At 42.5% G+C, this 14,310-nt stretch overlaps 1 protein-coding gene across 6 annotated transcripts in view; it reads right to left on the reverse strand.

Annotated features, from left to right (window-relative positions):
* MYLK (myosin light chain kinase) overlaps window positions 1-14,310 on the reverse strand; it is a 449,378-nt gene that overhangs the window by 230,747 nt on the left and 204,321 nt on the right. For all 6 annotated transcript variants that reach the window (XM_069064950.1, XM_069064948.1, XM_069064951.1 and 3 more), the window contains one exon: window positions 5,964-6,171. In XM_069064950.1, the coding sequence (XP_068921051.1) occupies window positions 5,964-6,171 (208 nt within the window). The remainder of the gene's footprint in view (window positions 1-5,963; window positions 6,172-14,310) is intronic.

The following is a 14,310-nucleotide window of genomic DNA, read 5'->3' on the forward strand; positions in this document are numbered from 1 at the left end:
CAAAATTAGTGGCACATTTTGAGGAGCACAGGACATTGTCTCAAAATCTCAGAGATGGAAGGGGCCACTGAGGTCATCTTGTCCAATTCATATCTGAACAGGAACTTATCCTAAGTTCCTTTCCAGCCCATAATTTCACCTCACCCAAATACTATGAATTACTCTATTGATTAGTTAATTGAAATCTTGGGTCCTAAGATGTAAAATAGGTAGATTTCTATGAAAAGACAATGGTTAGATGTAGGTAGCCAGAGCAGATTATTGTTAGTCTCAAATCAACTAGGTAATGCAGTGGAAAGATCACTTGGGCCTGAAGTTAGGAGGACCTGAGCTCAAATCTGGTCTTAGACACTTACTAACTATGTGACCCTGGATAAGTGACTTGACCCTCTTTGTCTCAGTTTCTTCATCTGTAAAGTGAGCTGGAGAAGGAAATGGCAAAACACTCCAGTATCTTTGCTGAGAAAACCCCAAATGGGGTCACAAAGAGCTGGACACGACTAAAATGAAGGAACAATAACCTTTTTTTTTTTTTAAGATTCTTATTTATTTATTTTAAGCAATCGGGGTTAAATCGGGGTTAAGTAACTTGCTCAAGGTTACAAGGCCAGTTATTTCTGGGTGCGGTGCTAAGTGTCTGAGCCCGGGATTCGATCTCCAGGTCTTCTCAACACTGGAGCCGGTGCTCTTACTCTCTGTGCTACCTGGCCGCCCCGGAACAATAACCTTTTGTCTGCAGCCTCACATCTCCAAAAGTCTATTTGATATTTTGAACTAGATATCCAGCAGACATCTTAAACTCAACATGTCCAGAACTGAACTCATTATCTCTGTCCCAAAACCTCCCCTCTTTCCAATTTCTTTATTACTGTCCAAGGCACTACCATTCTACCAATCACTCAGGCTCACAACCTGGACCTCTCATTCTCTCTCATGTCCCATATCCAATCTGTGTTCAGGGTCTGTCAATTCTACCTTTGTAACACCTCTTTGAATGTATCACCTTCTGTCCTCTGTCACTGCCAATTCCCTGGTACAGGTTCTCATTGCCCCTCCCATGTACTATTGAAATAGCCAACTGGATGGTCTACCTGCCACATGCCTTTCCCCACTCCAGTCTGTCCATCACTCATGTATCAAGCAATCTCCCTAAAGTGCAGGTCTGGCCTGCATCTCCCTACTCAATAAATCCCACTGGCTCCCTATCACCTCCAGGGTCAAACATAAAATTCTCTGTTTGGAGTTCAAACCTTCATAACCTCGCCCCCTTTCCAGTCTTCTCATACCTCACACTCATCCATGTACTTTGTGATCCAGTGATGCTGGCCTCCTTGCTGTTCCTCGGACAAGACATTCCATCTTCTAAATCCAGGAATTTTTACTGGCTGGACCCCATTCCTGGAATACTCTCCCCTCTTATCTCTGCCTCCTAGCTGCCCTCACGTCCAAACCAAGATCCTACCTTCTACAGGAAGCTTTCCTGAACCACCTTAATTTTAGTGCATTTTCTCTGAGATTATCTCCAATTTATACTATATATTCCTTGTTGGTAAATAGTAGTTTACATGTTATCTCCTCCTTTATAGTATAAGCTCCTCAAGAGCAGGGACTATATTGCCTTTCATTGTATTCTCAGAGCTTAGCACGTAGTAGGCACTTAATAAATTACTGACTGACCGGTTAGGGTCCAACGGGGCAGACATAGGATGACTGGATCCTTGGAGAAAGACATTCATGACAAATAGCCCTATTTTGGAGGGTGATTTTTTTTCTGGTATGGTTTTCGTGGGGAGCAAATGTGAGTGTACTCTACTGATTTGATCTTAGGTAATTCATGTCTAATCAGTTTCCTCATCTCAAAAAGGAGGGCTTGGATTAGATGACCACTGAAGGCTCTTCTAGATCTGACAATCTATGATTGGATATGACAGCCAAGACCTTAAGACTTTAGACTTACTTGGAATAAAGTCAATGTGAACTTAACCAGAAGCTTTACCTGGTCAAGTGAAACAGGACCAATGGGGAAGACAATGTTAAGCAGAAGATCAAAGAATGAGTATAAATCAATAAAGGATCCCCAGGCAAAGCTCCCGACTAGAATGCAATTGTCTTATGCCTTCTTTACCCCAACAGTGGGAGAGCTTTGGATCCAATCCATGTCTCCCAAAGGGGCACCTTCTTTGAGGCCTCTCACTAGATGGGTCACAATGAGTGGACACTGGGTTTGGGTTTATTTTTCATGTAGGAAAAGGGAACTCCTAGACAGTTCCCATGAATTGACACACCACTTTGACACAGAAATTCCTTCTTGCTCAATCAAGAAGTATTTATAATGTTCTCTTCTATGTCACTTGGGCCCATGACCCATCATCATCCTCATCCTCAGGTTACCCTTTTAGAATTCTCCTAAATTCAGGCTGAACTCTCTGACTGAGGTTGGGGGAGAGTTGGGAAAAGAAGCAGCTACATGGAGTAGTGGATAGAGTTCTGGGCCTGAAGTCAGGAAGATCTGAGTTCAAACTAGGCTTCAGATACTTAACAGTTGTGTGACCCTGACAAAGTTACCTCAGCTTCCTCATCTATAAACTGAGCTAGAGAAGGAAATGGCAAACAAATCCAGGATCTTTGCCAAGAAAACCCCAAAGGGGGTCATGAAGAGCTGGACATGACTGAAAAGCGACTAAAGATGAAAAAATAAGCTCTGGACCAATGGACCATTCCTGTAACATAGAGACAGCCCTCAACGAGGTCTCTGGTAATTAGGTGACATTGCAAAGTTCTCACAGCCCCATTAGAACTTTGGGGCCAAAGAGATTTCTCCTTTGTCCATTGTTTCCACAAGGATTGTTTCTGGATAGAAAAATAGATACATACATTGAAAAAAAGAGTATTTATTAAGTGCTTACTATGTGTAAGTGCTTGGAATATAAATAGAAACAAGCAAGGCAGTCTACCTTTTAGGAGCTTATATTCTAAAAAGTAAAGACAAAATTAATGGGATAGGGGAAGAGAGATGGTAGGAGGGGGATTATACATTATGACATAGCAAGGACCCTGTGATGCCACAAAGGCTTGGGTCCGATCAAAATAAGGCATAGGCAGGGTGGCCAGGTGGCTCAGTGAGTAAGAGCACCAGCTCCAGTGTCGGGATGACCTGGGGATCAAATCCGGGCTCAGATACTTAGCACCACACCCAGAAATAACTGGCTGTGTAACCTTGAGCAAGTTACTTAACCCCCATTGCTTTAAAAAAAAAATAAGGCATAGGCTCACCTATCAAACCCTGGGGGTGGATTCACTATAACCACCTTCTTTACCTTAGAAATATATCCGGAGAATATTAACAAACTTAGATACAAATAATTCTCTATAAGCAATGGGTTGAAGTCTCTAGCCCACTGGATGCATTACATGCCAAGGTCTTGGTTCCAGGAATGCTTTCCTTCCTAGAAAGCACGAAAGTACAAAGAGGTTTGGAGAAGAGAAAGAGTGGGCTGGTTGATTCCCCTGATTCTCTACCTTCAAGGAGCTTATAGTCTATGTGTGTGTGTGTGTATTTATATATGTGTGTGTGTGTGTGTGTGTGTGTGTGTGTGTGTATGTGTGTGTGTATATATATTTATATATGTGTGTGTGTATAGACTATAAATAGAGAGAAGAAAATATGCAAACATTTAAAAAGCAAGCTATATATAGGATGAATAGGAAATAATTCACACAGGGAAGGCACTGGAATTAAGAGGGTTTGGAGAAGACTGTCTGTAGAAGGTGGATTTTAGTTGAGAATTAAAGGAAGCCAGGGAGGTCAGTTGTTGTCATTGTTGCTGTTGTTTTGTTTGTTCTTTGTTCTCGAAGAGGAATGTGACCCCAGGAAGATGATGACATGACTTGCAGTTGACTTGGATTTGAGTGAGGGAGGGCCAGCCTCACTTTCTCCTCCACAGCTATCTGGGTCCATTGGCCAGATATTCATCAGGATGACTGGAGATGGCCCAGGATAAGGCCTTTTCATGTACTCACTTAGTGTGAGGTAACACCCAGTGAATAGGCCTCTTTGAGTAGTTAAAGGGAGGAGGGAGAGGCAGGCACAGGGAACCACCAATGAAAATGCCCTGAGCTGAGACATGGAGTGTCCTGTTCATGGAACAGTGACAAGGCTGACGTCTCTGGATCAAAGAGCGTGTATTGGAGAGTATGATGAAAGACGCCAGGAAAGGTATAAGTGCATTAGGTTATGAAGGGCTTTGAATGCTAAACAGAGCACTTAGTATATGTTCCTAGAGGAAAGAAGAAACTACTGGAATTTACTGAGCAGGGAGTGACATGCTCAGACTTGTGCTTTAGGACAATCTGCCACTTTGGTGGCTGATTGGAGAATGAATTGGAGTGGGGGGAGACTTGAGGCAGACAGACCGACCAGCAGGCTATTGCAGTAAACAGAGCATGAGGTGAGGAGGGTCTGCACTAGAGGGGTGACAGAGGGCATATATATTCTGGAGATGTTGCAAAGTTGAAAGTGACAGGCCTTGGCAACAGCATGGGTATGGGGGGTGAGAGAGAATAAAGAGTCCAGGTGACAAGAGTCTGTGGGCCTGAGCTGCCCTCTCTGAAACTTTAACCTGGGGAAAGAAGGGCATGTAGCTGTTTCTATTTATTGATGCTTAGCTCAGAAGGGTTTTGGGGATTTTTAACACTGTCAATATACTGTAATAGAAAGCACCAAGACAGAATGTTAGTGATTACATATTTCCACCATGCCCTATCCCCAAGCTTTTGAACAAAGCAAGAGAGGACCAGTCGTCCATTGATCTCTGGCCACTTAAGAGTTGGCAACGCCACAGTCCACTGCCACCTGTGTTTCATTAATGTGAACGAGGCACAAAGTTAAGGATTTGGGGAAAGCATCTGAACTATGTATGCTCCTTTCTGCCTGCCCTTTCATGAACATGGAGCGAGGGTCAGGAGGACCAGGATTATAGAAATTCCAATCCCCATACATTCTTGTGAGTCAGTCAGTCAACAACCAACAGGTATCGATTAAGCACCTACTATGTGCCAGGTCTTTCTACATGTCACCTATCCCTGGAAGCCTTTCTGGATTAACCCTTGATTAACCCTACTTACTCACTCTACATCATCTCAGTTTACATACACTGTTCACCTGTGCAGTTAATCCTGTCCCCTTCCCAGTAGAACATAAATTCCTTGCCAGTAGGGATTGTTTTATTCTTTGTACTTGGATCCTTCGTGTTTCAGGCACATAGTGGGTGCTTAATAAATATTTGTTGATGATTCCATGAAGACTAGAACTTAAAAAAACAATAGACTGGACTCTGCTCTAATAAGCAAGACAGAATTCTCTAATTTATGAGCTATTATATGATGGATAGGGGTTGGTAATTTGTGTCTATATGGGATGAGTATGAGACCCTCATCTCCTGTCCAGACATCATATACTCTAAATATCGATGCCAACAATAACTTTTCCCTGTCCACCAGGGATCAAAAGAAATCTTGATAACAAGCAACACATTTTTATTTGTGGCTGGTATATTCTGGGACCACAGCTTCCAAAACAGGATGGAACTTCATGGGAAATTATGATTAGTTTTCAAAGAAAAAAAATTACATAGACTTTTAGATGGTGCACAGATATTCAATTCGTAGATTTTTGAAATTTGTCTTGTGATCTAAAAAAATTTTTTTATTATTATCTTTAGTTCCTGTATGACCTAAATATCCTCTTGTACCCCACTCCCAGAGAGCCAGCCCTTATGACAAAGGATTCTGTCTTATGTCATTTAGCTGGACATTTTAAGGGAACTGGTCTCTCTGTTTATTGGCAGCTTTCTGAATCCCAGAATTGTATCTCTTCTGTCCTGGGCAGCTCTAAACGTAGGGCCCTGCACACAGCAAACTCAGGCTTTGTGGAAATGTCAGGATGATTGGGTTCCCACATTTACCTTCTACAATCAGCTCCACTGTGATCTGCTGAACTCCACTGCCATTGGAGGCTTCGCAGGTGTATTTTCCTCTGTCTTCCCCTCTCACAGACTGAATATCCAGGCTGAACAGACCCCGGATATTGCTGCTTAGCAGGAAGCGCCCTCCTTGGGGGATGCGTTTTCCATTTTTGTACCATGTCACCAGTGGCTCTGGTTGCCCTCTGACCTGGAGAGATGGAGACAATAGGTAAGGGGGGTTTCCGGAGAGGAAAAGTGTAGAGATAAAGTACAGCACTCAGACTGGTATATTTTAAATTACAAAGGGGAAGGGGGAAGGGAATAAGCATTCATTAGGCACCTACGATGTTCCAGGGGCAGCTTAAATGGTACACTGGATATAGTGCCAGTCCTGGATTCAGGAAGATCTGTGAGGCCTTAGACACTTACTATGTGAACCTGGGCAAGTCATTTAACCCTGTTTGCCTCAGTTTCCTTATCTGTAAAATGAACTAGAGAAGGAAATGGTAAAACTCCAGTATCTCTGCCAAGAAAACTCCAAATGGGGTCATGAAAAGTCGGACATGACTGAAATCATTGAACAATAACAAAATGTTCCTGGTGTTGTGCTAAGTACTTTATGGTTATTATAAGCACCTACTATGTCCCAGGTACTGTGCTAAGCACCTTACAATAATGATCTCATTAGGTCCTCACTACAACCGTAGGAGGTAGGTGCTGCTATGATTCCCATTTTGCAAGTGAGGAAACTGAGGCAAACAGTTTAAGTGACTTGCCCAGGGTCACATGGCTGGTAAGTGCCTGCTATGTCCACTATGCCACCATTGCCTATCAAGAGAGACACAAATATAGTACACGTTTTCAGAGTGAATACAACTTAATTCGATGGGGGAGTGGGAGAAAAAGGAAAGGCATTTAGCAGTCAAGGCTATAAGAAAAGACCCCAAGTAGAAGGTGACATTTGATCTGAGCTTTGTAGAAAGCCAAGGATTCTAAAAGACAGGTGCACTCCAGGTAGGAGGGACAGCCAATGCAAAGGCAGGGAGAAGGGAAATGGCATGGTATGTACAGAATAGCAAGGTCTAGATCAGAGGCATCAAACAAATAGAAACTGATCCTTGTGGGCTACATATTGACTTAGAAAATCACAAATTAACATGAACTACTTCATATTGTATTTATTTTGTTAAACACTTATAGCTTAATGGGACTCCTTGCAAGACAGTTTTGTTGACACATACAGCTTATGAACAATGAGTTTGACACCTCTGGTCTAGACCATGGGTTCTTATCATTTTTGTGTGTCACGGTTCTTTTTGGTAGTCTGGAATATGTGTATGTATATGTGCACACCACACATATATACATACACACATACACACACACACAAGTTCATGGACCCCAGCTTATCAAAACTGGGACCTAGACCAAATATGGGTGTATCTATGATTCCGGCTTTTCCATTTTGTGAGCATAAGTTACAAGGAGTTCCTTGGTCATGTCTTTATATCCATGCACAGACCTGTAAATTGCTCATTTCTTCTTTTTCTTTTCTTATTTCTTCTAAAGAAGCCCTAGTCTCTCACCTGACTTCAATCTTGAATCACGTCACCTATTAGAAATTCCAAACTGGGTGACCCCTAGACATTTCAAACTCATCATGACCAAAATAGGGCTCATTATCTTTCCCCTGAATCCTATCATCTTCTGAACTTGCTGTTTCTGTTGAAAAGAACCATAATTCTCCCAATTTCCCAAGTCTGTAACCTTGGCATTATCCTAGACTTCCCTCTCCTTCATCCTATATGTCCAATCAGGTGCCAAATCTAGCTATTTCTACCTCTACAATATCTTTCACATCAGACACCCTTTTCTCTATTCACACATCTACCCCTTTAGTTAAGGAAGGAAACAAAAAAAGAAGGAAGGAGGGAAGAAAGAAAGGAAAGAGTGAAGGGGGAGGGGAGGAGGTAGGAAAGAAGAAAGGATGAAAGGAAGGAAAGAAAAAGGTAAGGAAGGAGGGAGGGAGGAAAAGGAAGGAAAGAGGGAAGGAAAATAGGAAGGAAGGAAGAATAGAAGGAGAGAAGGAAATAAGGAAAGTACTAGGGAAGAAATGAAGGAAAAATGGAAGGAAAGAGGGAGGGGAAAAATAATTTATTGAGTGCCTTCTATGTGTCGGGCACATAAAAGTGATTGTTTCATTCTTGATACATGTATTTCCAGCACTTAGCACAGTCCTTGGCACGATTAGTCAACAAACATTTAAGTGTCTACTATGTGCCAAGGATTCTGTGAATTCTTGGGATACAACAACAGGGAAGAAACAGTCCCTGTTCTCTAGGACCTTACAGTAAAATGGGGGAGACACCATGTAAATAACTACATAGAGACAAGCTACAGATAGGATAAATTGGAAATAATCAACAGAGGGAAGGTAACAGATTTAAGAAGGATTGGGAAAGGCTTCCTATAGAAAGTGGGATTTTAACTGAGACCTGAAGGAAGCCAGGAAAGCAGCAATGAGGTCTGAGAGCATTGCAGGCATGGGGGACATCCAGTGAAAACGACTGGAGTCTGGAGATGGAATGTCTTGTTTGTGGAACAGTGAGGAGACCAGTGTCAATGGATTAAAGATATATGTTGTGGGGATAGGGGTGGGAGGGGAATAAGGTATAGGAAAACTAGAAATGTGGGGAATCAGACAGTTATTGGGGCTTTGAAAGCCAAGTAGAGAGTTTATATTTGATCTCAAGGTGATAGGGAGCCACTGCAATTGATTGAATAGGAGAGGGGACAAGGTCAGACTTTGAGAGCTGAGTGGAAGATGGACAGGAGTCTGGAAAGCCTTATGGCAGGCAGACCAAACAGCGGGCTACTGCAACAGTCCAGGTAGTGGTGTCTGAGGAGGGAAGGGGAGCATTAGAAAGATGTTACAAAGGTCAAACTGACAGACCTTGGCAACAGATTGGATATGAAGAAGGGAGGGCGGTGTGAGGAAGAATGAGAAGTCAGGTTGTGAGCCTGGGTGGCTGGGAGATGGGGGTCTCCATGACAGTAACAGGGAAGCGAAGAAGAGAGGAGATTTTAGGGGAAAGCTAATGAGTTTCATCTTGTACATATTTAAGTTCAAAATGTTTATGCGACGTACAGTTTCAAGATGTCTAGGAGGCAGTTGGTGCTTAAGGTTCTTAAGAATCTGGCCTCAGACACTTAACACATTTACTAGCCATGTGACTTTGGGCAAGTCATTTTAATCCCAACTGCCCTCCAAAAAGCAAAAATATAAAAAAAACTAGGGGTTCAACAGAATAATCTCTAAGGCCCTTTTGAGTGTTAGCATTTTGTGATTACGTGAACAGCTGGTTTAAAAAAGACACACCAGAATTTCATTTTTTTTCTTTTTGGAGGAGGAAAGGCAAGGCAATTGGGGTTGTGACTTGCCCAAGGTCACACAGCTGGTTAAGTGTCAAGTGTCTGAGGGCGGACTTGAACTCAGGTTCTCCTGATTCCAAGGCTGATGCTTTATTCATTGTGCCACCTAGCCACCAGAACACCAGAATTTCTTTACCCAAATGAGGGCTATCCGCTTCAGATTAGCCACCTTAGGGAGTTATACCATAAGTACAATTGTTCTCAAAGGGTTTTTTTTTTTTCCTCCTCTTTGGGCACTGACGTCGGAGCTAGTTGCAAGTCACAGAAGAATACACCTTACCCCTTGTATTACTATTACCATTTGTTTTGACCAAAGAGAATATTCTTAATTTGATGACCCAGCACATCTGTCAGACTTGACTCCAAAAGAATGACTTTTTCAAAAAATCAAATCTACCTTTAAAGAATAAAAATGGGGCACCACTGAGAGTATTTGGAATCACGTGCTATAGACTCTGGAGAGTATAGACCTGTCAGGATCTGCTAGTTGTTCAGCCATTTTTCAGTCATATCCAACTCTGCATGACCCCTTTTGGGGTTTTCTTGTACAAAATACTGCAGCGGTTTGCCATTTCCTTCTCCAGCTCATTTTACAGATGAGAAAACTGAGGCAAACAGGGTTAAGTGTCTTGCCCAGGGTCATACAGGTAGCAAATGTGGTAGGCCACATTTGAACTCAGGTCTCCAAGACTCCAGAGCTGGTGCTGCGTCCACTGAAAGCCCACACCTGCCAGGTGTGGTAAATCCTACCAGACTATTAGACTGAGCTCTTTGAGGGCAGAGGCTGTCTTTTTGCCATTCTTTGTATCCCCAGAGCTTAGCACAGTGCCTGGCACATAATAAATGCTGAATGAATGACTGATCCTACAAGGTGAATCACTGATGCCTACAATGACAGGAAGAACATAAGAAGGCTCCTGTTGCTGGAGATGAGTTTTGTCTCGGCTTCCTCTTGCCTCCAAATACATCACTCTGTGTCTGCTCTTTGTTTTGGTCGATGTTCTGTTTTTTAACCATCTGCATTCCACTAGTGAGAAGGAATGTCCTATTACACTTTTGGAGAGAGCTAATAGGAACTGTTTCCTAACTGTTGAACCCGAATCTACCTCTCTGCAACTTCCACATTGCTTCTTGTTGCCTCAGACAGACTGAGACCTGAGAAAGACCCTGAGCTTAAAAAGGCAAAGGTCTCCCACTGCATCCTGGGCTGTCACCAGTCATCTTAACCTATGTCTTCCCACTGGACTCAGATGACCCTGGAGGAGAGACTGAGGAGGACAATGTTGCACAGCTCTGCCTCAATCAAATCCAATTCACTTGCAAGTCAAGACATCACGGGTCTTCTTAGAGAATGAAGGACAAACAACATTACCTCTAGTTTTGCCCTCAGAGGCCAAGTAGAAAAAGTCTAATCCCTCTTCCTCAAGACAGCCTTTCAAACTATCAAAGACCGTGCTCCTGTCATCCTCCCTAAATCCACTCTCACCTAAACTAAAAGTTCTCAGTTCTTCCCACCAAATTTGGAATGGTATAATTAGTCAGCTACCCTTCCTTTCTTAGCCCGAGGGAAAGAAATTTTTGTCCTGGTAATCCAAGCAAATTGAGGGAGCAGAGCCTTGATTCCAGAGGAAGATAAATCATTAACCAAAAGAAGGCATCATTTGCATTCCATCAGCAAACACTTTGGCCTCTCCAGCAGAGCTCAGCCTCAGTAGGCCATCAGGCCCTGAAGCATTAATGTTTAACTGGTGACATTTCAAACATTCCAGAAACAGTTAAGAAACAGATCTTTCTCTATCAAACACCCTTGGGTACGCCCCCTGCCCCCCATGGCTGCCCTGGAGAGATCTCAGCTAAACCGGCAGGGATTCTTAAAGGCACAACAGTCAGTATCTACTGGAAACCTCCAATTGGCACAACATATTTATTGCCTTCCACCTGAACTCAGACTAGGAATTTCAGGAATCTGGATGGTTTCTAAGACATTAACCATCTTTAATAACCCCCATTCTCCATCTGGACAACCCTAAACACTCACATTCAATCTACAGAATGCATTAAGATATTGTTGCTGTTGTTTTGGGCCTTTGATTTCATCAGTGGAGAGAATGCACAGAGGAAACTCCCTCTTGCCATCTGTTCTGCAAGTTGGACTTTTAGAGAATTGACCTGCGCCCTGCCACTCAACAATTTACATTTATGTAGTGCTTATATATATATTAGTATACTTACACAGCATCTTGTTTGATCCTCGTAGTGGATCCTACCTTAGAAGTCACCTACATAGTCCTTTCATATTACAGATGAGGGTGGTGAGACCTAGAAAAGTCTAGTAATTTGCCCAAGGTCACAGAAGTAGTAAGTAGGGATTTGAACTCAGGTCCACTTAAACAATCAGTGAAAGCTACCCCAAAGTAGCATGGGCTACCTCAGAAGGTAGTGTGCTCTCTCCTTTATTAAAGTCTTTACATCATTACAGCTCAAAGGGGACACTGGAAATGGAATTCCTGGGTCTAGAGTCACAGGTCTAGATGGGCCCCCAGTTAACCCATTGTTCCTGAGGATAAGCCTTCAAAGTTCTGTAATGTAACAATCTTAACTCTATAAACTGGTTGCTATCTTAAGTTGAGCATAGGTGAGTAGGGACGTTGGAAGAATCTTGGAGAACTGGAATGGTGTGGACTGGAGGCGGCCCAAGAGAGACATAGAAAGGATGGATTCATCAGCAGCTTCAAAGTGTCTTCCAAATCAGGGATAAAAGCAGAAGAGGAAAAACCAACCACCAACCCCTGAATAAGCCAACAAGATTGGGTTAGATCTGACCAATCTCCTTCTTCTCTAGGGTCAGATTTTGTAAGAAGCTAAAAGGGGATATGACCATATCAATACACAATGAGGGGACATGATCACAACTATACTTTCAAGTAGTCTATTTGATATAGCAGTACTCATTTCACCTCCCTGGTTACATTACTGTCCTGTCAGCAGAAAGGACACTGGAATTTCCCACAGAAGTTCCCTCAATTTCATTATCATCATTATTTAACACTTTAGGCATTTATCCATAAGAGACCTTACCTTAACCCAGCACTTCAGCAGATGTCCTACTTGACCCTTGGTAAAGCCCTTCAGGTACAGATAATATCTATTCCCCTACTCATAAAATTAATTTTAAAGCTTCCTTAAAGACCAAATGGTAGACAGTAGCCCAACAAGCCTAACCAGGGTATGCTGGAACAAACAAAACTAATTCAAAAGAGTTGATTATTAAATTTCCAACGTGAACATTTACAGTTTTGACATCACATTGACAATGCTATATAGATCAGGGTTTGTTTTGTGTTGTTGATTGTCTAGATTTAAGAAAGCAATGGAGAAAATGTTAATAATAAAGATTAAATTTAATAGTATGTACTGAATGCTTTTTTTTTGAAAGCCTATTGTTAAATATTTACTAGCACACCCCTGGAGTACTCACCAGTATCTTTTAAAAAGGAAGCAATTAATAAATATTTAATGAAATGAATAAGGCAGGAGGAGGAATGGATGCCCTTGACCATATTTGGGCATAAGATAAGTAAGCTGCTTCACATTTAATTTAATTGTTTCTGATATAACTTGTATGCCATGTATCACTCATGTCACCTTTGATAATCTGTGATGTGTATGTATGTGTGTGAGAGAGAAAGAGGGGGAAGAGGAGAGAGAGAGACAGAGAGAGAGAGACAGAGAGACAGAGAGACAGAGAGAGAGACAGAGACAGAGAGAGACAGAGACAGAGACAGACAGAGACAGAGACAGAGAGAGAGAGGAGAGAGACAGAGACAGACAGAGACAGAGACAGAGAGAGAGAGGAGAGAGACAGAGAGAGAGAGAGAGAGAGAGAGAGAGAGAGAGAGAGAGAGAGAGAGAGAGAGGTGGTTCAGGAGCTTGCTGAACCTGGAGTCAGGAAAGCTTGAATTCAAATTTGGCCCCAGACACTTATTAGCTGTGTGACCCTGGATAAGTCACAACCCTCAGTTTGTGTGGTGGTAGAGCAAACCCTTAGTTTGCCTCAGTTTTCTCATGTGTTAAATGAGCTGAAGAAGGAAATAGCAAAGCATTCCTGTATCTTTGCTAAGAAAACCCCAAATGGGCTCATGTAGAGTCAGATACAATTGAAAAATGATTAAAAAACAACAACATATATCTGTGATAAAGCAGGGGTTCTTAAATTTTATAGATACATAGACCCCTTTAGTAGTTTGGTGAAGCCTATAGACCCCTTCTTGGAATAAAGGTTTTTTTTTTTTCTTTTTTGGAGATGGAAATACAGGGCAATTGGGGTAAAGTGATCTGCCCAAGGTCACACAGCTAGTTTTTGTGTTAAGTGTCTAAGGTCACATTTGAACTCAGGTCCTCCTGACTCCAGGGCTGGTGCTCTACTCACTGCACCACCTAGGTGCCCTGGAATAAAGTTTTTAAACATGTAAAACAAAATTTGTAGAATGCGAAAGGAAAACAAACATTAGTGGAAAGTGTACATTTTTCCCAATCAAGTCCAAAGATGCCCCTATCCATGCCCATCTATCAGTAAGAACCCTGACTTAAAGCCTCCGTATGCATTTACCTGACCCTGGTGTGCCCCAAGGCACACACATGCATGAGCACACGCAGTCACACACACGCAAGCAATGTGAGGAAGTTCAAGGAGCTCATAAATGGGAATCATACAATCTGGGCTTGACTCCAAATTTGCTGCTTCCTGAGCAGAGCACCTCACCTCTCTAGGCCTCCATTTCCTCATCTGTAAAATACAAGCATTGAACTAGGAGGGGAAGTCAGGAGTAATGGACAGTGCTGCCCTTGGGGCCGCAGAACTGGATTTATGTCCCGCCTCAGACATGGGCTAGCTGTGGGATCCCAGGCGGGACAC

The sequence above is a fragment of the Petaurus breviceps genome, unplaced genomic scaffold (assembly GCF_028583685.1).
Source record: "Petaurus breviceps papuanus isolate PSGF00001 unplaced genomic scaffold, PetGlider_PUasm1.0 90654, whole genome shotgun sequence".
Classification (NCBI taxonomy): domain Eukaryota; kingdom Metazoa; phylum Chordata; class Mammalia; order Diprotodontia; family Petauridae; genus Petaurus; species Petaurus breviceps.